At 44.4% G+C, this 25244-nt stretch overlaps 1 protein-coding gene across 1 annotated transcript; it reads left to right on the top strand.

The window, feature by feature from the left end:
* The first annotated feature begins 359 nt into the window (after positions 1 to 359).
* LOC137435641 (claudin-4-like) lies at positions 360 to 23353 on the top strand. The gene is made up of 2 exons (XM_068129582.2): positions 360 to 435; positions 16277 to 23353. Exon 2 carries the CDS (start codon positions 16407 to 16409, stop codon positions 17103 to 17105), a length of 699 nt encoding a protein of 232 aa, XP_067985683.1. The 5' UTR covers positions 360 to 435; positions 16277 to 16406; the 3' UTR covers positions 17106 to 23353.
* Positions 23354 to 25244: the final 1891 nt, after the last annotated feature.

Raw genomic sequence — 25244 nt, 5'->3', positions numbered from 1 at the left:
GGATATCTCAAAGGAGTCCGAGAGACAGAGCGCAGCCCACGCTCTCACAACTCGGTTTTAATTGAAACCACCGTGTACCACGTGATGCTGCACCACAGCACCTCCTGCACAGTCCCAGAGTAAAATGCGCCCAAACTAGGCGGTTTCTGACCGACTCGCTGCTTCTTAGTTCATGACCCTTGGTCGCTGCGTTTGAAGCTCAAAGCGGTTCCTTCCAGCAGCGCCCGTTCTTTAGGCAAATAGAACACAGTGGGAAGGAGTTGTGGGGTTGGAGCGATAGTGGGAGGGGCTTGGGCGGGGGAGGAGCTTAGGGAGGGAGGCGGTGGGGCTGAAAATTATTCAGGATCCTCCAAAAAGTTTCGCCCCGAAGCTGTCTGTCCCCATTTGGTGCGGCTGCGCTACTCTGGATGACTACTGGCCTATAGAAGCTCTGCGGTGAGTTTACCTATAGTAAACTGCTTAAACGGATAGTAAACGATAGTTTGCACTATTATTAATATGCGAGTCAAAATTAGCCTAATTATGTATTCAACCGTTTGAAGTCATGAATGGTCCCAAACTGGTATGACATATGCACGTGACTGTTTACCATACCTGTACGGTGTTTACCTGTATGATGGTTTGTGACGTCGTCATCCATGTAATTTTAACTCAATAATAACCCCATTGATTTCCGGCAAGTTATACTAACGACCTTAAAGGTTGAGCCCTGATGACTTAACAGGGAAAGTAATATTGTTACAAAAAAAAGAATGTTATATGCGATGTATATAGAAGAGATCGAATGATGACGTAATCATGTATGGTAAACATTGTTTTTACTTTGTGCTGCTGTTTCAATGGGAACGTGGTTGTGAATGATGACGTAATCATGTATGGTATACATTGTTTTTACTTTGTGCTGCTGTTTCAATGGGAACGTGGTTGTGAATGATGACGTAATCATGTATGGTATACATTGTTTTTACTTTGTGCTGCTGTTTCAATGGGAACGTGGTTGTGAATGATGACGTAATCATGTATGGTATACATTGTTTTTACTTTGTGCTGCTGGTTCAATGGGAACGTGGTTGTGAATGATGATGTAATCATGTATGGTATACATTGTTTTTACTTTGTGCTGCTGTTTCAATGGGAACGTGGTTGTGAATGATGACGTAATCATGTACGGTAAACATTGTTTTTACTTTGTGCTGCTGGTTCAATGGGAACGTGGTTGTGAATGATGATGTAATCATGTATGGTATACATTGTTTTTACTTTGTGCTGCTGGTTCAATGGGAACGTGGTTGTGAATGATGACGTAATCATGTATGGTATACATTGTTTTTACTTTGTGCTGCTGGTTCAATGGGAACGTGGTTGTGAATGATGATGTAATCATGTATGGTATACATTGTTTTTACTTTGTGCTGCTGTTTCAATGGGAACGTGGTTGTGAATGATGACGTAATCATGTACGGTAAACATTGTTTTTACTTTGTGCTGCTGTTTCAATGGGAACGTGGTTGTGAATGATGACGTAATCATGTATGGTATACATTGTTTTTACTTTGTGCTGCTGTTTCAATGGGAACGTGGTTGTGAATGATGACGTAATCATGTACGGTAAACATTGTTTTTACTTTGTGCTGCTGGTTCAATGGGAACGTGGTTGTGAATGATGATGTAATCATGTATGGTATACATTGTTTTTACTTTGTGCTGCTGGTTCAATGGGAACGTGGTTGTGAATGATGACGTAATCATGTATGGTATACATTGTTTTTACTTTGTGCTGCTGGTTCAATGGGAACGTGGTTGTGAATGATGATGTAATCATGTATGGTATACATTGTTTTTACTTTGTGCTGCTGTTTCAATGGGAACGTGGTTGTGAATGATGACGTAATCATGTACGGTAAACATTGTTTTTACTTTGTGCTGCTGTTTCAATGGGAACGTGGTTGTGAATGATGACGTAATCATGTATGATGTACAATGTTTTTACTTTGTGCTGCTGTTTCAATGGGAACATGGTTGTGAATGATGACGTAATCATGTACAGTAAACATTGTTTTTACTTTGTGCTGCTGTTTCAATGGGAACGTGGTTGTGAATGATGACGTAATCATGAATGGTGTACATTGTTTTTACTTTGTGCTGCTGTTTCAATAGGAACGTGGTTGTGAATGATGACGTAATCATGTATGGTATACATTGTTTTTACTTTGTGCTGCTGTTTCAATGGAAGCTTGGTTGTGAATGATGATGTAATCATGTATGGTATACATTGTTTTTATTTTGTGCTGCTGTTTCAATGGGAACGTGGTTGTGAATGATGATGTAATCATGTATGGTATACATTGTTTTTACTTTGTGCTGCTGTTTCAATGGGAACGTGGTTGTGAATGATGACGTAATCATGTATGGTATACATTGTTTTTACTTTGTGCTGCTGGTTCAATGGGAACGTGGTTGTGAATGATGATGTAATCATGTATGGTATACATAGTTTTTACTTTGTGCTGCTGTTTCAATGGGAACGTGGTTGTGAATGATGACGTAATCAGGTATGGTATACATTGTTTTTACTTTATGCTGCTGTTTCAATGGGAACGTGGTTGTGAATGATGACGTAATCAGGTATGGTAGACATTGTTTTTACTTTATGCTGCTGTTTCAATGGGAACGTGGTTGTGAATGATGACGTAATCATGTATGGTATACATTGTTTTTACTTTGTGATGCTGTTTCAATGGGAACGTGGTTGTGAATGATGATGTAATCATGTGTGGTATACATTGTTTTTACTTTGTGCTGCTGTTTCAATGGGAACGTGGTTGTGAATGATGATGTAATCATGTATGGTATACATTGTTTTTACTTTGCGCTGCTGTTTCAATGGAAACTTGGTTGTGAATGATGATGTAATCATGTATGGTATACATTGTTTTTACTTTGTGCTGCTGTTTCAATGGGAACGTGGTTGTGAATGATGATGTAATCATGTGTGGTATACATTGTTTTTACTTTGTGCTGCTGTTTCAATGGGAACGTGGTTGTGAATGATGACATAATCATGTATGGTATACATTGTTTTTACTTTGTGCTGCTGGTTCAATGGGAACGTGGTTGTGAATGATGATGTGATCATGTATGGTATACATAGTTTTTACTTTGTGCTGCTGGTTCAATGGGAACGTAGTTGTGAATGATGATGTAATCATGTATGTTATACCTTGTTTTTACTTTGTGCTGCTGGTTCAATGGGAACGTAGTTGTGAATGATGATGTAATCATGTGTGGTATACATAGTTTTTACTTTGTGCTGCTGGTTCAATGGGAACGTAGTTGTGAATGATGATGTAATCATGTGTGGTATACATAGTTTTTACTTTGTGCTGCTGGTTCAATGGGAACGTAGTTGTGAATGATGATGTAATCATGTATGGTATACATTGTTTTTACTTTGCGCTGCTGTTTCAATGGGAACGTGGTTGTGAATGATGATGTAATCATGTGTGGTATACATAGTTTTTACTTTGTGCTGCTGGTTCAATGGGAACGTAGTTGTGAATGATGATGTAATCATGTGTGGTATACATAGTTATTTTACTTTGTGCTGCTGGTTCAATGGGAACGTAGTTGTGAATGATGATGTAATCATGTGTGGTATACATAGTTTTTACTTTGTGCTGCTGTTTCAATTGGAACGTGGTTGTGAATGATGATGTAATCATGTGTGGTATACATTGTTTTTACTTTGTGCTGCTGGTTCAATGGGAACGTGGTTGTGAATGATGATGTAATCATGTATGGTATACATTGTTTTTACTTTGTGCTGCTGTTTCAATGGGAACGTGGTTGTGAATGATGATGTAATCATGTATGGTATACATAGTTTTTACTTTGTGCTGCTGGTTCAATGGGAACGTGGTTGTGAATGATGACATAATCATGTATGGTATACATTGTTTTTACTTTGTGCTGCTGGTTCAATGGGAACGTAGTTGTGAATGATGATGTAATCATGTATGGTATACATAGTTTTTACTTTGTGCTGCTGTTTCAATTGGAACGTGGTTGTGAATGATGATGTAATCATGTGTGGTATACATAGTTTTTACTTTGTGCTGCTGGTTCAATGGGAACGTGGTTGTGAATGATGACATAATCATGTATGGTATACATTGTTTTTACTTTGTGCTGCTGGTTCAATGGGAACGTAGTTGTGAATGATGATGTAATCATGTATGGTATACATAGTTTTTACTTTGTGTTGCTGTTTCAATTGGAACGTGGTTGTGAATGATGATGTAATCATGTGTGGTATACATAGTTTTTACTTTGTGCTGCTGGTTCAATGGGAACGTAGTTGTGAATGATGATGTAATCATGTATGGTATACATAGTTTTTACTTTGCGCTGCTGGTTCAATGGGAACGTAGTTGTGAATTCTGATGTAATCATGTGTGGTATACATTGTTTTTACTTTGTGCTGCTGGTTCAATGGGAACGTAGTTGTGAATGATGATGTAATCATGTATGGTATACATAGTTTTTACTTTGCGCTGCTGGTTCAATGGGAACGTAGTTGTGAATGATGATGTAATCATGTATGGTATACATAGTTTTTACTTTGTGCTGCTGGTTCAATGGGAATGTGGTTGTGAATGATGATGTAATCATGTATGTTATACCTTGTTTTTACTTTGCGCTGCTGGTTCAATGGGAACGTAGTTGTGAATGATGATGTAATCATGTATGGTATACATAGTTTTTACTTTGTGCTGCTGGTTCAATGGGAATGTGGTTGTGAATGATGATGTAATCATGTATGTTATACCTTGTTTTTACTTTGCGCTGCTGGTTCAATGGGAACGTAGTTGTGAATGATGATGTAATCATGTATGGTATACATAGTTTTTACTTTGCGCTGCTGGTTCAATGGGAACGTAGTTGTGAATGATGATGTAATCATGTGTGGTATACATTGTTTTTACTTTGTGCTGCTGTTTCAATGGGAACGTAGTTGTGAATTCTGATGTAATCATGTGTGGTATACATTGTTTTTACTTTGTGCTGCTGTTTCAATGGGAACGTAGTTGTGAATGATGACGTAATCATGTATTGTATACATTGTTTTTACTTTGTGCTAGTTTTTCCGTGCGCTAATGGTCGTGAATGATGATGTAATATATTCCATCAGTTGTTTTTCATTGGTGCAGTTGTTTTACCATGACAACGGTCATGAATGATGTCATATCATGTAAGCATTGTTTTTATTTTTTTCAATGTGACAAAGACAGTTGTTTGCTGCATTTAAAGGTGTTTTTTCAAATCGAGTATATAGCAGTGGTTAACTGTTGTTTTGATCACCACACTCACGAAATAATCCTGATAGTTTGCTAATAAATCTGTGGGTATAATTTGTTTGGCCTTGGTCCTGACTCAAACGCCTATAACTCTTCAAGCTCAAAGCAGAGGGGTCTCCGTGGAGAGGATTATACATTCTAAAGCTTTCACTAATCTTATCACACTGTGCCAGGGTGTTGTCGACTTTTCTAACTTTACAAAAAATTTACGAGTGGCAATGTTTCGTTAACCTCGATATTGTTGTAACCGGGACGTGCCCCACGTGCCCTTATCGGAGTGACGATGCGCGCCATGTTCATCAATGTGAGTGGGCATGTGTTGGTTGCACCCTCTCTCGTTCCCATCCCCCAACCCATCGATATAATGATGGTCAGTGGAGCAGACATCGTCTTTGGTCTTAGCGGAACTGTGCTTTACGGCTAAAACCCGCCAATGCCTTGAGGATTCGGTTTTGAGGGTCAACAAGGTACTGACATGTGACGACCTACGGGTGAGCCTTAATCGTCCGCCTTTTGTCAAGTTCAGGCCCTTTATCGTTTTTATAAATTTATTAAATCATTCTGGACCAGCACAGTGCGCGCGATCACCATGGAGATGCTGTCCTGCACTCTCAGCTTCCAAACATTCATCAGCGACTCCCACACCATAGCATTTCCTGTAAGTCACAGTCTTAACACAAAAGGAAAGTTCTGTATATATACATATATATGTGTGTATGCATGCATGTATGTATGTGTATATATATATATAGTGCATTCAGAAAGTATTCAGACCCTTCACTTTTTTCACATTTTGTTATGTTGCAGCCTTATGCTGAAATCGTTTAAATTCATTTTTTCCCTCATCAATCTTCACTCAATACCCCATAATGACAAAGAGAAAACAGGATTTTAGAAAGTTTTGCAAATTTATTAAAAAGAAAAAACTGAAATATCACATTGGCATAAGTATTCATACCCTTTGCTATGACACTTGATATTTAGCTCAGGTGCCTCCCATTTCTCTTGATCATCTTTGACATGTTTCTACACCTTGATTGGAGTCCACCTGTGGTGGATTGGAGTCCATGAGGTCGAAGGAACTGCCTGCAGAGCTCAGAGACAGGATTGTGTCGAGGCACAGATCTGGGGAAGCCCACAAAAAAATCTCTGCTGTTAGTCAGGTTCACTATGTCAATAAATTATATTTCGTTCAAAATCATGGTAGATTAGCAAACCTATACATTTTTGGAAAGGTTATAGCATAAGGAAACTAAAAATCAATGTTTACATTTGGAGAGATACCTGTATGGCGGCCATTTTGGATTTTCAAAATGGCCACTGTAAAATACATATTGTTGCGAATATGGAATTTGGCCTCCATATCCGCTTGTAAATATTCCCCTATTTTCTCCGATACTCCCCAACTTTCCCCAATCCCCCATTCCCTAGTCCCATTGCATGTAAATAACAATCAGTAGAGCCGACCTGCCCCTTATTCCCCCATTAAATGTCGTGCCCAGGTCCACCGCACCACACGTAGACAACTTTCGGACATCTTCCTAGTTATTCTTATTCTATGTCAGTTAAGGCCTCGTCTCCATTAATTATGACTCTTCGTTGCACCAGAATGTGATTATATGGCATCAGTAGTGAGTTTAGGACCTTTCCCATACCTCCTCCCATCTTCTTCCCCAAACAACAACAATAACAACAACTACAACAACAATTACAACAACAACAGAGGAGATGGCGGCGGAGCGGGGGAGGATGCGTCCTCACACCGGCTCGATTAGCTCCAGACCATGCGCTCCACGGGGTTACCCCGAAGGGGCTGGCTGTCAGCTCCTCGTCAGGGGCGGAGCCAGTAACCCCCCCCGCACGCACCCAATGAGAAGCAACGTGCCGATTCCACGAGGCGGAGCTAACGAGCCGAGGGCGTGTCACTCCCCGCCGGATATACGCGGCCCCGCGCCGGATGTGACGTGAGATGCGCCTCAGCTTGGAGACTGGAGAGAGAAGCCACCGCCACCCCCAGCGCGACGATACCTCCCCGCATCTCTGGACCGGACCGAGTCGATTCTGCCTTGAGCCAAGAGTGCACCTTGAGCCATCGCGACCTGCCTTTCCTTTTCATCAACCCCCGTGTGAGTCAGCATTTTGTCCCGTGTGTCTGTCGTCTGTCCGGGGTTAATATAAGAGTGTGTCTAAGTGCCTGTCTTCCTGTAATATACCTCTAGCCCCTGTAATCTAACCTTTTTCCGTACGAATATACTTGAGAATCGAAACGTTGGTGTCGTATTGTGTGATTATAACCCAGCCGGGTGTCTTCTCTTTCCTATTGAGCCAGCATCGCGCGACTTCGTCAACGGCGAGTATAGTCGGGTAATTTGTGCGGACACGACGGCCATTCCGCTCGGCCCACCTTAACATCAAAGTCGTGTCTGTAACAATTGGTGTCAGGAGTGGGATTCGAGGCCCGACCAAATTTTGAAAAAAAAAAAAACGAATAGAGGAAAAAAAAAATTTGGTCAAAATTTGGAGCGGCCGAAATTTGTTTTGTTTTACGAAACTCGAATTTTGCAAGTCGCGCTATGGCGGATCAAGACGGCTGGGGTCCGGTAAAGGAGAGTGAGGTAGGGTCGATCCAGGACCAAATTGAGGGACAAGAGGAGAGCGAAGCAGTGAGGGCGGCAGGTTCGCAAAATAGCGTTGTCACGCACGAGGTGGCCACGGCGTCCACGCCCGCGACCGTGGCAGCGCCCCTGGTGGATCCGAACCTTTTTATGTTGCAAATGAGGGCCCTTATGGAACAAATGGGTGAGCAATTGGGAGACCAAATTAGAGGTTTGAAAAGCAGTATGGGACAAATGGGGAACCGGATGGATGCTCAGGGTGAGCGATTAGAGGGCCAAATGGGGGTAATGAGGGACGAAGCGAGGGGTACCAGTGAGGGGTTAGACAATAATTTTGAGGAGTTAGACAAGAAATTTGGGAGGTTAGACAATAATTTTGAGGAGTTAGACAAGAAATTTGGGAGGTTAGACAATAATTTTGAGGGGTTAGACAACGGGATAAAAGAGGTGAGAAATGGGTTAATGGGGGTAGAAAACAGAATGGCCGCTCAAGAGAATCAGATAGAGGGAGTGAAACATGGGTTAACGGGGGTAGAAAACAGAATGGCCGCTCAAGAGAATCAAATGGAAGGGATGCAAAAAGGGTTAGAGGGGTTAGAAAACACCATGGAAGGCAAATTGAGGGACATGAGGGACCAAGCGGAAAGGGAAGTTAACCAAATGGGGCAGCAGATAGAGGGGGTCAGAATGGGGGTAGAAACCAAACTGGATGCTCACAGGGAGGAAATGGAGCAGATGAGGGTGGCATCTGGGCAGGAGATGCAAGTGATGGGAGAGGAGATCAGAAGAGGAGTGAGTGAGGAGGTCGGAGGAGTGCGCGAGGAGGTGAGGCACTGTGAGGAGCACATGGAAAAGGAGGTGAGAAAGGGGACTGTAAAGTTACAAGGGGGCATAGAGGACCTGACGCAGGAGGTGGAGCAGCTGACGGTGGGACAGACGGAGTTAGTGGAGCAGGTTCAAAGGAACACTGCGGTATTAGGAGGTTTAAAGGCGACACAGAAAGAACTAAAAGATGACTTGGTAGCGACAAAGAGGGAATGTCAGATGGTACGTGAGGGACTGACAACGAGGTTGGACGAGGTGATAGAGGTAATGGAGACGAAGGACCGGCAGGTGAGGACGCACATGGAAACGGTCAAGGTAGCCTTGGAGGACGAGCTTGAGGAGACGTACCGGGGAATAAAAGAGGTGAAGCACAAATTAGAAGAAGTGGAAGAAGGGATGAGCGAAATTAAGAAGCGACGGAGAGGGGATAAGAAAGAGATAAAAGAGGAGATAAAAGAATTGGTCCAAAGTCTGTGTTTGGATCGTGATGATGTGCTCATTAACCGGATGAGGGATTCGCAGGTGATGGAGGAGAAGCGAAGAGGAAGAGGACCCGGTGTAAGTGGTGACCAATATGGTCGTGCGTATGATGCGCCAGGTGATTTAAGAGGCTTGGGGGTCGAGATAGACCCGGGTGTTCGTGAGAGGCCGTTGGTGAAGTGTGCGACAGGTCTGGTGTGCGAAAGAGGAGGTGTGCGAGAAAGTCCGACTCTGGGGTGTGTGAGGAAAAAGTGCGTGCCAAGGAGTAGTGAGGGTGCTGGCGAGAATGAGTCGGTCGTAGCGCGTGTGCGAGGGGGCACATGGAAGCGCGGTGTGGTGAGTGTTGCAGAGGGTGTGACGGGAGAGTGTGCGCGAGAAAGGTGTGTGACGGACAGGTGCATGAGGAAAGAGTGCGCTGTCAGGAGTAAGGAAGAGTGTCCACCTGTGGTGAGTGTTACAGAGGGTGTAACGGGAGAGTGTGCGCGAGAAAGGTGTGTGACGGACAGGTGCATGGGGAAAGAGTGTGCTGTCAAGAGTAAGGGTGAGTGCGTTGTCAAGAGTGGTGGTGAGAGGATTGAGAGTGACAAGGAGAGTGAGTTAGTTGTGACAGGTGAGCGAGGATGTACACCTGGGATGGAAGGATGCACACCTGGAATGGTAGAGCGTGAGTGGGAATGCACGCTGGAGTTGGTGGTGAGGCACGTGATTGGGTGTGCGAATGAGGGCACACCTGTGATTGTCACAGAGGAGGTGACCGCGGAGGGGGCGCGAAGCGGTGTATTGGTGAGGTGTGCGAGCAACGAATGTGTGCCAAAGTGTTCGGTGGTCAGGTGTGTGACCAAGGCTGTGAGTGGAATGGGTGTACCTGGGTGTGTAAGGAAAGGTACGAGGAGCATGGGCACGGCTGGGTGTGTGAGCAAGGAACGGGCTGCGGGGTGTAAGCATGCAGGTGAAGCATCGACGTTAGACGGGATAGAGTTTAGAACGACTTATAGCCGAATCGGGCCCTCGGTGCGTGCTGGGCCTCGCTTTGAACGGCCGCGTCTGTGCTCCACTAGGCGGAGCGGGCGGCCCGAGAGAAAGAGTCGTCATGGCGACCACTTTTTGGTGAGACGTGCCGGCAGGTCGAGATCGGGACATTGGATGGCTCCACGCCGAGGTGATGCGTGGGATCTCGGCCCGGGTAAGCCCCCGTCCCTGCACCGAGTGCCGGACGCATCCAGCCGCTGGCACAAAACAACCAGCATCCATTGCTTGGCTTTACGAAGCCGGGCTTTGGACAGGGATTGGCGCACCGAGAGGTATTAGTGAGTAGACTGGGTGATGAGGTTAGTGTTTTGGACCCAAAATTAGAGAAAAACAAAATTTGATGATTGGCAAAGGATTGGCAGTAGTGATTGGCAGATGATGGGTAGTGATTGGCAAATTTTTAATTTGTTGAAATTTGATGTGCAAAATTGGTAGTGAGAGACCCCCGATGTGGTGGGATGGCAAATCCACCATCCTTCCCATGGGGGGGCAAAGGAGCACTAGGTTTATGGGGTGTATGGCAGTGAAAACTAGCCCGGGTGGGTTAGGATATGGTGTGTAGGGATCTAGCGAAGATTGACATTAGGTAACGTTAAGTTTAGTTAGTGACTGATACCTGTAGTGGGGACGCAGGTAGATTAGTGTGGATGATAATGACGTGGGAGCGCAATAGTTTAAAGGGACGACTGGGAAGCGCAAGTTTCAGAAGGGAGTAGTTAGCTGAGATGATGCCGTGTGTGTGTGAGGATTGAACAGGTGTGATTGCACAGGTGTGCAACTGGACAGGTGTGTGGAGCAGTGTATGAGTAGTGAGTGTGTGGATCAGCGCGAATGCGCTTGGGGAGAGAAGGGTGCAGGTGGCACCAGGTGTGAGAGCACAGGTGTGCAGGTACAGGTGTGTGGAGAGAGTTGGAGTGAGTGGTACGGAGTGGTGTGCATGGTGCGAAGGTGTGGATGGGGGAAGAGTGGACCCCTTTCACGAGTACCCGGGGCGGGTAGTGTAAGTGTTAGGTAGAGGGTGCAGGTAAATTGTGGTTAGATATTGGCATCTGTGGTGCGGTTGCAGAATGGTGTTGTGAATGGGTGCATTAGTGTTGTGGAAATGGCTGGGCGTGTAGCCTGTTAGTGTGTGTAGTTGGTTGGGCACTCCACCACTGTGAGGATGTCGGCCAGGTGAGGCCGCAGGTGGGCTCTGGGAGCCGGTAGTTGTGAGTGGGTGCCTGAGGATCCCGGGTGTGGATCGGGTAGCCCAGTGCCAGAGAGGGCACCGAGTGGGGAGAGTGCCAGAGGGCCTTCCCCAAGTAGTTAGGTTAGGGTAAGGAGCAGGTAAGCTCGGAGGCAACTGCAGTGGTGGAGGTGTGCAGGTGGGTAGACCCACTGGGAGAGGTACACGCCGCAGCCCAGAAATTGTGCGAGGGCACCGGGAGATGAATCGGGGGAGTGAGACCCCAAATTGAAGAGCACCACAGTTTGGCCAATGGGAATTGGTTTTTAGAACACATAGTGTAAGAGGGCCAATGGTTTGGCCGGAGAGAGACCCCGGGTAGTGTAAAGTTGTTAAAGTCATTAAGGAGATAGTTAGGATTGATGAACCTGTCGCACCATACGCAGCAACTTACCTGTGGTGATGATGATGACTCCACACCTGTGTTTTCTTTGTTCTGTGTGCAGGAAATGAGATTGCTGTGAGGATTTGTGAGACGCATCACGACGTGGATGAGACATTGGGGTGATTCCATCTCTCCCTCCCTAGGAGGGACTGATGATGAATTGGTAATGGCAAATTATGATGTTGAGTTGGAGATGGCAAATTTTGATGAGAGTTGAAAATGGCAAATTTGATTGGTTAGGAGGGAGAGAAGACGAATTTGGTTTATGGGAGGAACGGGGAAGACAGTAGGGATGTTTTTTGATTTGTAAAGTAGATGTTTATGGGTAGTGTTGTGTTTTGTGGATACAGTAAGGGGTAAGGGAGGGGCCATGTAGGTTACCTGGTGGGGGGGGGGGGGGGCGTACGATAGGAACGTACCTGTCTCACCTGGTTCCCATGTGCCCCCAGTGTGCATTACCTTATATTGCGTGCACTTTTGCGCCCTTACCACCTTACTCACTTGTTTCTTCTTTTGTCTCCCACCTCCGAGGATCTGGCTTTGGGGTAGAGAGAGAGGAGAGAGAGGTGCTGGCTACGCAGTTGTGGGCCTGCACTTTCGCTGTTGGCTGCCTGGATCGATACACCATATGGACCGCAATGTTTGTGGCCACCCACAATGGACCGCAGCTCTTTTGCGGCCAAGCACCACCCGTGGAAGGACCTATGGGTCAACGTGGCACCTATGCCATAAAGGTGAACCACTGTTAATTAACACCAAGTGCACCACAAGAAGAGCAAGAGACACCTGCAGGGTTAGGGGTTGTCGAATTTATTTTTATACCAATGAACAATGGTGACTGCACCGATTGGTGGTGGGGTGGTGCTTTTGATGCTGGGAAAGGGTGCTCTGCACGTTATTAAAGGGCCGTCGGCCACAGAGCACTCGTGGGTTGGTGTATCGATGTTGGCAAGCGCGCTCTCTCTATGCATAACATCTGCATGTGTTCCTCCAAAAACAGGTCCTGGATCGTAGTGTAAATAGCAGCGTAGTCTTGTAAATAATGCTCCCTACCGGCTGTATGTTTAGTTTGAGAATTCTTTCCGGATTCGGTTATCCTGTGGGTGTGTTTCTGTGAGGAGAAGGGTGCAACGTCGCAGGGGGACATATTTACTCATTTGTGAATATCTGTAAAACTGTCGCACTCAGGGTAGAGTTAATAGTAGAGGGAACTACATTGCGTGCCACACTAAAGTAGGTAAAAATTTATCGGGTCGGGACGCCCCGAGGGTAGAGAAGGGTGCAATGTTGCGAATATGGAATTTGGCCTCCATATCCGCTTGTAAATATTCCCCTATTTTCTCCGATACTCCCCAACTTTCCCCAATCCCCCATTCCCTAGTCCCATTGCATGTAAATAACAATCAGTAGAGCCGACCTGCCCCTTATTCCCCCATTAAATGTCGTGCCCAGGTCCACCGCACCACACGTAGACAACTTTCGGACATCTTCCTAGTTATTCTTATTCTATGTCAGTTAAGGCCTCGTCTCCATTAATTATGACTCTTCGTTGCACCAGAATGTGATTATATGGCATCAGTAGTGAGTTTAGGACCTTTCCCATACCTCCTCCCATCTTCTTCCCCAAACAACAACAATAACAACAACTACAACAACAATTACAACAACAACAGAGGAGATGGCGGCGGAGCGGGGGAGGATGCGTCCTCACACCGGCTCGATTAGCTCCAGACCATGCGCTCCACGGGGTTACCCCGAAGGGGCTGGCTGTCAGCTCCTCGTCAGGGGCGGAGCCAGTAACCCCCCCCGCACGCACCCAATGAGAAGCAACGTGCCGATTCCACGAGGCGGAGCTAACGAGCCGAGGGCGTGTCACTCCCCGCCGGATATACGCGGCCCCGCGCCGGATGTGACGTGAGATGCGCCTCAGCTTGGAGACTGGAGAGAGAAGCCACCGCCACCCCCAGCGCGACGATACCTCCCCGCATCTCTGGACCGGACCGAGTCGATTCTGCCTTGAGCCAAGAGTGCACCTTGAGCCATCGCGACCTGCCTTTCCTTTTCATCAACCCCCGTGTGAGTCAGCATTTTGTCCCGTGTGTCTGTCGTCTGTCCGGGGTTAATATAAGAGTGTGTCTAAGTGCCTGTCTTCCTGTAATATACCTCTAGCCCCTGTAATCTAACCTTTTTCCGTACGAATATACTTGAGAATCGAAACGTTGGTGTCGTATTGTGTGATTATAACCCAGCCGGGTGTCTTCTCTTTCCTATTGAGCCAGCATCGCGCGACTTCGTCAACGGCGAGTATAGTCGGGTAATTTGTGCGGACACGACGGCCATTCCGCTCGGCCCACCTTAACATCAAAGTCGTGTCTGTAACAATATTTTGTTCTATTTCTGCCTCTAATTACCCTAAAAACTTCTTAAAATATACTAAACCTATATTTTCAGGGACAAGGAATCCAATGAAAGTATCAAATTAGTGCTATGGGGAATGGTAAGACACGAATCAAAGGTTTTGAATTGCAAAATACTGTCTTTATATTCGCGATAAGTTGCATAATCAAATACATGTTATCATTTTGTACAGGCAGTTAATAACATCAAAATGTGTCACAATAATTCATATCACCAAACATACACAGGCAGTCAGCAAAATCATATATACACAGGCAGTCAGTATAACTTCACATCTACACAGGCAGTCAATGACAAAATATACACGGGCAGTCAATGGCATCAAACATACACGATTACAGAATATGCCATTTAGAGTTCGTCATCACTGTCCTGTGTGTCGTATCCGACAATATAGTCCGCATCGTTTTCACAGTCCGTTCCACACAAGCAAAGGTCGGTCAAATTGATTGGCAAATCGAATTGGTCGAATGGTCGATCGAATCGAATTCCATGAATCGAATCGAATCGAATCGATCGAATTGGTCGAATGGTCGAATGGTCGATCGAAGCGATTGGTCGAATGGTCGAATTGGTCGAATTGGTCGAATGGTCGATCGAATCGAATTCCATGAATCGAATCGAATTGATCGAATTGGTCGAATGGTCGAATGGTCGATCGAAGCGATTGGTCGAATGGTCGAATGGTCGAATTGGTCGAATGGAATTGGTCGATTGGTCGAATTGGTCGAATCGAATTGGTCGGAATTGGCAAATGTAAACATTGATTTTCAGATTTTCCATGTAATAACGTTTCCAAAAATGTATAGGTTTGCTAATCTACCATGATTTTGAACGAAAAAACATAGTGAACATGACTATGTATTGAAGGTTCCCAAGAGCACAGTGGCCTCCATAATTCTTAAATGGAAGAAGTTTGGAACAACCAGGACTCTTCCTCGAGCTGGCCGCTCGGCCAAACTGAGCAATCGGGGGAGAAGGGCCTTGGTAAGAGAGGTGACAAAGAACCCGATGGTCACTCTGGCTGAGCTCCAGAGATTCTATGTGGAGATGGGAGAAACTTCCAGAAGGACAACCATCACTGCAACACTCCACCGATCTGGGCTTTATGGCAGAGTGGCCAGACGGAAGCCTCTCCTCAGTGAAAGACATGAAAACCCGCTTGGAGTTTGCAAAAAAGCAGCGAAAGGACTCTCAGACTATGAGAAACAAAATTCTGTGGTCTGATGAAACCAAGATTGAAATTTATGCCTTTATGGCTTTATGGATTTTTTTGTAGGCTTCCCCAGATCTGTGCCTCGACACAATCCTGTCTCTGAGCTCTGCAGGCAGTTCCTTTGGCCTCATGGCTTGGTTTTTGCTCTGAAATGCATCGTCAGCTGTGAGACCTTATATAGACAGGTGTGTGCCTTTCCAAATCATGTCCAATCAATTGAATTTACCACAGGTGGACTCCAATCAAGGTGTAGAAACATCTCAAAGATGATCAAGAGAAATGGGAGGCACCTGAGCTAAATTTCAAGTGTCATAGCAAAGGGTATGAATACTTATGTCAATGTGATATTTCAGTTTTTTCTTTTTAATAAATATGCAAAACTTTCTAAAATCCTGTTTTCTCTTTGTCATTATGGGGTATTGAGTGTGGATTGATGAGGGGAAAAAATAATTTAAACGATTTCACCATAAGGCTACAACATAACAAAATTTGAAAAAAGTGAAGGGGTCTGAATACTTTCTGAATGCACTGTACGTATGTATGTATATATATATATATATATATATATATATATATATGTATATATATATATATATATATATGTATGTTTATGTATGTACATGTATATATACATACAAAAGTGTGTGTATGCATGAGTCGGAGTGCTGCTTCATAAGTTTACTTTCTGTGTTTACATGAAGATGTCCCATGTTCTTGTTCTTTCAGACGAAGTCGAGAAAAGGACGTTTGGGTCCAAACCAACAAAGGCAACGCCCTTGGTGTTGGTAACCCTTCAAGAGAGAAAGAGGGGTGCCAGTGAATTTAAGGATATTGTGAGGAGCGCAGGGGCCACGCAATGGCGTCAACAGGGCTCGAGGTGGTCTCCTTCACGGTGGCCATACTCGGCTGGATCCTCGAGCTCGTGGCCTGTGTTCTTCCGACGTGGCGCGTGACAGCTTACCTCGGAAAGAGCATCATCGTGGCGCAGAGCACGTGGGAGGGTCTCTGGATGCAGTGCGTGTGGCAAGCTACCGGCTACGTCCAGTGCAAAGTGCATGACTCTATGCTGGCTCTCAGTGGGCAGCTACAGGCCGCGCGGGCCATGACCGTGCTCTCGGCGGTGATCGGCATCCTCGCGATGTTCGTGACAGCAGTCGGGCTGCGCTGCACGACCTGCGCCGACGTCGGACGCCGTGGAAAAGCGCATATCGTGCAAGCCGGGGGAGTCATGCTCCTCATGGCATCTGTCCTTGTGCTCATACCCGTTTCTTGGACCGCGCACCACGTGGTGCGGGACTTCCACGACCCTGGGGTACAGACTAAGCAGGACTTGGGCGGTGCTCTCTTCGTGGGTTGGGCGGCTGCTTTACTTCTAGCCCTCGGGGGAGCCCTGCTGGTGTGCTGCTCTTGCCCCCCACCTTCGGCGCCACAGGGGCGTCCGCCCTATACCATGCAACCTTTAACGAGCTGCTCTCAGGGCACCGCACCATACCGAGCTCCACCTTTGGCAGGGACCAACGGCAAATCCGGTCAACCGGTTCGTGAGTTCGTCTGATAAGGGTCTTGGTTCTCTACCTGTAGTCCATCAGGAAGCACAGCGTTCATTATCGCTTTTCAGACATCCAATATATGAACAACACCCACATGGGATTGAGATGAAGCCAACACAGATGGTGAGCACTTGCGAAGAAGAAGAACACCACAAGTAGATTTAAAACAAACGGTTTTCCCTAAAAGAGGAGGGGGAGGGATTTGGACCAACAACTTCCAACCTGTGTGAATGCGATGCTGACGAGGGAAAAACATGATCAAATATTACAATATACGAGGAATTAGTGACGCATCCCAATCCGTGCATACTTCACATTTACTTCATGAATCATCATTTCATTTTTACAGCAATCATCATGTTATGATCCATGATGGTTTTATGCCCAAAGACATGAGGCCTATGCACGCCAACAGTGCCGTTCAAAAAGTCCTCTGAACGAGGTACGATAGTCCAAGGCGCCAAGTTTCTTTTTTTATATTTTCCAATGGATATGGATAAATAATAGTTAGGACAATGTTCTCACTGTTGTTAGCATACCATATTACCTTATATTTAAAACTTGGTGTGTCGTGGACTATTATGCTCCATGTTCACAGAACATTTTGAACGGTCCACTCATCCCAAAATGGAATTGTCATTCCACTGTCCACACCTTGGTCTCAGTTTGATGGTCTCTTCTGGGAGATGGTATCAAGTGCAGTTAAAAACCTTGTAGCTCATTGGTCAAAATCTGAAGTTTTAATGAGGATCTGGTTATTGAGAGATGCATTAGGGGCCATCCACATATTACGTGCCCAAATATCCATCCCAATGTGGCTCATGGGTGTGCATTCCAATGTGGTTGTGCCACGTTTTATAGATGTAGAACCCCTCCGTGAGCTTTAGATCGAGTTCTGCAAAACTTCCAAATTTCATACATACGCTGTTATCATTGCCCTTTTTGATCCTCCAAGGATGCATAGGATCTCGGCCTACATTACTCATAGGATCAGGCTCCACATTACTCATGCATCCAATCACCCGTTGAATCCATCATTGTGCTGTCCGTTTGTCCAGCCATTTTATTACCCCTTTGGATAAGCCGTTGTTATCCTCATTGGACCATTTAGACACAATTCCGTGTGCATAGGACAACAATTTTACTGCAGAGCCATTCTCACTGGCACCGACCAAAAAGCTCTAATTTGGTCTCATCTGTCCACAGGACATTCTTCCAGAAGGATTTTGGCTTGTTCAGGTATGTTTTGCCAAACTCCAGTTGGGCTTTCTTATGTCCTCTTAGCAGTGGGCTCCTACCATAGAACCGGATCAAGTTTTCTCTTGCGGCCATGTCCAGGGAGGTTGGCTGCAGTGCCATGGGTCTTAAACTTCCTGATAACATTGCGTACGGTGGAGACAGGAACATCAAGGTCTCTGGAGATGGACTTGTAGTATTATGCGTCTCATTACAACCTACATAACTGTTACTCTAATTTTTGCTCTAGATTTTGCTCTAGACCATAGAACCCAATCAAGTTTTCTCTTGCGGCCATGTCCAGGGAGGTTGGCTGCAGTGCCATGGGTCTTAAACTTCCTGATAACCTTGCGTACGGTGGACACAGGAACATCAAGGTCTCTGGAGATGGACTTGTAGTATTATGGGTCTCATTACACCCCACATCACTGTTTCTCTAATTTTTGCTCTAGATTGACAAAATGATCTTTTCTTTATCAATATCAACGATTGACAGGAAAGGAAAATTAATCATTGCAAGGCCTTCGCGATCCATATATCCCACATTGCTTGGGATAGTACAACTGGCATCAATTTGTGAGGTTGTCAAAGACTAAGGCAGCATCTTATTTAAAGGATTTTCTGATCCATCCGCCCCCTCCATATAATTACAAATTAGGAACATGAGAACCTTTCACTTATGATGTGAACCTGAACTTTCGGCTTGTGCTTCGAGCAGATTAGATGACTCCTGGGGCCTTGAGCTCCATACGAAATGATGCACGGTGTCCTGTTGTAGACTTTCTGAGGACAAGTTTGGAGCCCAGATAGCCACGTGTGTGCCTGAACTTTGGCTTTGTTATGCTTACCCGCCACAGCATTACTGCACCATCAAAACTGTCCTTTATGTTTGCCTCCATTATGTTACAGACAGGATATTCAAGCAGCGGGAACTGCATTAACACGTTGGTGGAAAGGGTTTCTGTGTATATATTGTAGCTCAGACAATAGTGTGTTTGCCTTAACCCACTTCCCTAACTTTTCCAGGCACACAATTGGGGGAAAAGCAGGTGGATGTAGGGGGTATGGGAGGAGAGGGGAGAAAGGCTTGATCATTCTTTTGATCGGAGGTGCAGCCTTTTGTGCTGGTCGAAAAGACGTTCTCTGGAGGCAGGATGTGATTGGTTTGAGAGGAACACAGCTGGTGCACCATTGTGGTGGTTCTCCTGGGTAAATTTTAAAACAACATCACTAAACTTCATTCGCAGCCAGAATCCACCCGTCCCCACACGTACGACTTTTGGCTGCTGCAAACCTGCCAATGCTCAGCGATGTATAACGGTTTTTCATTTAATTTCATGATATTGGTCATTTCCTTTTTAGAAGAAGAATTTTTGTTCGTTTCATAAAATGTTCGTTTCATAAATTGCATCAAGTTTGAATGTGATGCAACCTCATGCAATGGTGATTCAATATGAACATTCAGACTTGCAACTTCTAAGTTGCATGACATCAAACCATGCAAATTGAGTGAAATTCTACCCCCGTTAATTCACCCCAGATCCACTTTTTTGAAATTCCGACTTCTTTCCTGGAAGTCCTAGCAATTTCCATGTGTTTTATACCTCTTCTCTCCCCCCCCCCCCCCCCCTTCCCGTGCCTCCTCCCCCCAAGCCCTCTCCCTCCCACAGATCTCCCGATGTCCCTGCTCTCAAATGTTGTACTTGTGTGCTTCCCTCTCTCTCCCCATCTTGTCTCCCGCTCCCTTTATCGTATGTTTTATGTGTCAGTTTGTCTTTTTGTGATTAATGTCAGCTCTTACACGAGCCTTGATCTTGTATACAAAAAAAAGAAGAAAATCATCCTTATCGTCCTGGAAATACAGGCTTGACATTTCAATTGTATGAACAAATTATCTTGCTTATATATGCATTATAATCGCTTACATCTACCATATAAAACACAACGTCAGTTTGTGTGTTTGTACTGATGTCTGTCCCCCCTTCATAAGGACGATTTGAGTCGGGTTTTAAAGTTCAGTCTTTTTAACACGAACGTGTGTTCACTACGGTCTATTTTTTTGAGGATAAAACAAACTCGACAAACATTTTCCATAAAAGAGTAATTATATCTCTTCTATTGGAATTGTAGATGGTGGCTTGCAAACCGAGCCTCAAGGGCGGTGTGCAGAAGTTTTTTTTTTTAATAACAATAAATACAAGGCAAAATCGGTGAAATTCGCTGCACGTGATGTACAATGCGTGTATAATAAAACGAGTGTTCATTTACATCGGTATGATGTCTAATAAATAAAGAAAATATAAGCACAGCTGACACTAGGCCGAGGCTTCAGACTTTGGCACGCTCACCGGGCTGCACCGTCGCATAAACTGTTCCAACCCGCCATTTTTGGTGGACTTTTGTACTAGGTATATCATAATATGCATGCGCAGGCCTTTAAGGGAATTATTTAGCACCAGCATATTTGCGGTATAAAATAATCAGAACTAGCTTTACCAGTCCACCACTCTCCTTACAATTTCAATAAGTCATGGGAAAGCTTGAAACTACTCCTATTACTATTACTATGACTACTACTGCTACTACTACTACTTAGACTACGACTACTTTAACAGCCACAGTTATACCCACCTCCTTGTGGGGTCAGCCAGGGAATATTTTTGGCCTAAATGTTCCATGAACCAGTTGGCCAGGCCTGATTATTTCACGGAAGAGATTCACACCCATGCTGGACAGCTCAAAGGTGACAGTGCATACCTCTCTCAGATATCTTGCCAGCCCAAAAATAAGACTGGTGTTGGCTTAACGGTTAAGGTGGCATGGCTCAAGACCTCAGGGTGTTGAGTTTGAGCCCCTGTCAAGCCGTTAAATAACACCAGGTGGGTTCACTCCGTCCGTCATCCTTCCGAGGTTGGCAAAATGAGTACCGGCTTACTGCAAATGGGGCACTGCATCAGTGGCACAGCCGTGCTTCCAGAAATGATGCAACCAGCAGCCACAGTCTGCATACAAAATAATAATAACGCCAAAAATAATATGCACTGCTATAAAACATGGTGGTTTGCACATCAGGCTGGATATTTCAAGCTCAAAGGAAAGGAACCAGAATAATTAGGACAGGTGTGTCCAAGTTAACGTTATGTAGCCTTCTGTAATAAAATATATGTATTAGTCGCTTGATTTTAAAACTCTTAACAAATCTGAAAACGCATCGCAGCGACTGCGCTATCAAGTGAACAGAACGAAGCTTTTTTGTATACAAAGTCGAGGCTCATGGAAGAGCTAGGGAAGCACACACTAAAGAAAGAGGAAAGACATCAACAGCAGGGTATATGATGAACTCTGGAAGCAAGAATGGGCAAGAGGGATAATTGCAGCAAGGGGAGGGAACGATGTGGATAACAGCTCAAACGCAGCAACTAAGCAGCTAAGAAGAGGAAGGGAAAGCTGGGGATGCAAAATCATTGAAACACAAAATGGCAGGGAGAGCCGAGGGGGACAACACGATGACCTGGACAAGAAGGGGTGGACTTGGGGATGGTTAATTAGGGTAGAAGATGTTGAGAATGTTGAGGAGATGTTGAGATACCACCAGGTGGGAGAAAAGAGAAACAACTGAGTGGAGGTGAACAGTGATCTTGGATTTTGGGAGTTTTCCCAGAAATGAGTTCCTCCACCATGAAAACTGTTCATTTGTTACATGGCAGCTCCTTGGTGTTCCACCTTAGTACAATGTAGTAAGGAAGGTGAAAGGTTTTGCAAGTAAACGTGAAAACAGAATAAAATCATTCATCCCTTCATCGCTTATAAATAATAAACAAATATTTTAGGAAATTCTTGACATTTTCCAAAGCTTTGTCGAAGAGAGGGAATTTTCTGTTGGAACTTATGGGGGTTTTCAATGGTCACGTGATCTCACCGTGTTTGGCGTTAAAAGCCAAAACATTGTGCCAGTGTTTGTAAAGCAGATATTAAAATAGAACAAAAGGCAAACTTCTGAAGCTGAGAATTTCTACATCTGTTCATGATCAAATCTTTCCATCATTAACCCGCAACTGCATATTTTTATAGTTGATTTGCTGTTGTTTTTCTACATTGGTAGCGCAATCTGGTGAATGATTGGCTGAAATGCATATGTGACATCACGTGTTTCGCAGGCGAACGGGACCTTGCAAACACAACTGATGTCACTTGTTTATTTTACGGTCATACGTGTCTACCCACCCCTTTGCTGAAGGATTTAATCAAAATGTTGTACTTCACAAACATATTGCATGCTATTCTGTGAATCTCAATGAGGATGTAAATTGAGGTGAAACACGAAAAATGGATCTTTTATAACACGTCGTTGTTGTTCTTGCTGCTGTCGTTGTTGTTTGTGTGATTCTTGTGTGTACTTTTATATATTTTTATATTGCTTCAAGAAGTATTACTCTACATAATTTTGTGTGCTCCTTCCATGTCCGTCATGCTTTATTCTAAAGGGTTCCTGCTGTCACACCATTGGAGCCATTACATTAAAGCTCAAGCTCATGATTCTTCTTCTTCCATTATCAAAAGATGGCTTTTGAAACAGGAATTTTTATGATTAAATGGACACAAACTTGTGTTACAAGTAAATCGATTAATTTGCTTTCCAACAATACCATTTATATCATTCTACGACAGCAGGAACCCTTCAGAATGAAACGTGGCGGATGGACAGACGGACGGACGGACGGATGCTTCTCCTTTGAGTAATAGATTGTGTTTCACCTAATGTATCAGGTATGCATCGTTTTTGTAGTTTTTCTTGACTGAATTGCAATTTCTCAAAAAACAGTATTTTTATTCTCAGTGGAAATTCCAAAAAGCACAAGCATGACCTTCACTGTTTATGTTCTTATGAATTACATTTTAGAATGAATAAATAATGTGCATGTTTATTCAAAAATGCTGAAATAGCTTCTTATCCATGTGAGGTTAGCATCGGTTTTTGTACCAACTGAAAAAAATTAAAAAGATACCTCGTATCATAGTCCTCATTTGATGTTATTATTTACAACTATTATTTTATTAACATACTCCGTTGAAGCAAGGGATGTTCAATCAGGATGCAAGTTGCAACTATTAGGGATATATAATTTGTCCCCCAGCTCTGTCCCCCAAATATTCCTACAGGTCGCATAAGATCTGCCAGCAACCCAGCTGTTCACCACCATCTCTTAGCTTCCCCCATCCAAAACCTTGATCTTTTTTACCCCCGTTAAAACACCCCAAATCCACCTCTTTCAATCTCCAACTGTTTTCCTGAAATTCCTAGTTGTGTCAATTTGTTTTATACCGTGTACCCCTACCCTCCTCGCTCTCGAACCTTCCAGCTCTCTGACGTCACACTCTGTCCAATCGCCCGAGCGCTGTTCATCGCCCCATGGCTCCTTAACCAATCACGAAGCTCGGGGCATGGTCTCTCTTTTTCGAGTCATCGGGGGCGGAGTTTAGTCTGTATCGGCAAATGTGCTGTGTTTTTGTTGGCCCCAGCGGCGTTGTGGATGAATGGAGCCCATTGCATGGCTGGTTGAGTGCATGTAAAAAAAAAAACCCACACAGTAGAAGTCACAGGGGCAATTACACACTGGGGAATTACTCTTAAGCCCTGTCTAGTTAACACAAAAGCCACGCCCTTTATGGCGACATACAAACACTCTTAACCTGACAGGTTCCCTACTTATTACATCGAGCTTCTACTTCTTCACATCCACGGTCCATGCTAAAACCTTTATGATCCTAACCCCATTATGGTATTTCTACCCTACCTCCACAAACGTAACACAGCTCCCCCTACCCCCGGAACCTTAGCTTCTGCGAGGTTCAATGCAGGCGTTACCGTTACAGCCTTAACACTTACCGACTCGCACTTAATTAGCCTATGAAATTAATAAGAAGGGGCTGTTTAGCTACGGGAAGCGAGCTGTAGCTAAATTAGCTGTTCTCCTTACCGTTATACCCCTTGAAGCAACAATTCAAATATTTACAAACTTGGTTCCTTGCTCCTAACTCCTGGGGTGGGTAGAAAATGTCAGCGCACGACAAAAACCTACCTTAACCACAATCCTTATTAAAATTCAAGAACATTCATACAACCACCTTTCTAAAGACCACGTTCCCCGGTGGATGCCACAAATACTGTCGTAGCCAAAAATATTGGCACCCTTGCACCTTTTTCAAACAATGCATCATTTCTTCCATAAAATTGTTTGAATTAAAAAAAAAATTTGTATCCACATTTGTATTTCTTTGGTTTGCAGTGGAACAAAACGAAAAAAGCTGAAAAATTACAAAATCTTAGCTTATTCCACGCAGAAATCCAAAAATGGCCCGGACAATATTATTGGCACCTTTTAGAAGTTGTTAGAAATAATTAGATTTCAAGCAGGTGATTCTCCTTTACTCTGGAATTGAATTCACCTGTGGTGAGTTGCAGGTGCTTGCAATATAAAAATCACTCATTCAACCAGTTTGAGTGGAGAAATGGAGTCATTCTGCTGTTTTGTGTCACTGTGTGTACTGCAATGAGCATGGAGAATAGAAAGAAACCCAGAAAATTGTCTGAGGAGGTCAGACACAAGATTATAGGCAAGCATGGACAATCTCAAGGCTACATGTCCATCTCCAGAGACCTTGATGTTCCTGTGTCCACCATACGCAATGTTATCAGGAAGTTTAAGGCCCATAGCACTGTCGCCAACCTCCCTGGACATGGCTGCAAGAGAAAACTTGGTTGAAGATTGAAGCGAAGGATATATTTCTAATTATTAATTTTTTTTTTGTATACAGGATCGAGGCTTGTGAAAGAGCTAACTTTTATCACACAAAAAATCAAACAGACACATAAAACATATAATAAGGGGAGCGGTAGACAAGATGGG

This window comes from Myxine glutinosa, chromosome 9, assembly GCF_964187855.1.
Source record: "Myxine glutinosa chromosome 9, kmMyxGlut1.1, whole genome shotgun sequence".
Classification (NCBI taxonomy): domain Eukaryota; kingdom Metazoa; phylum Chordata; class Myxini; order Myxiniformes; family Myxinidae; genus Myxine; species Myxine glutinosa.
This window is presented reverse-complemented; position numbering and strand designations above follow the sequence as displayed.

What these genes read in the sequence shown, in the direction of transcription:
- LOC137435641 (XM_068129582.2), top strand. Translation starts at nt 16,407, where the DNA reads ATGGCGTCAACAGGGCTCGAGGTGGTCTCCTTCACGGTGGCCATACTC.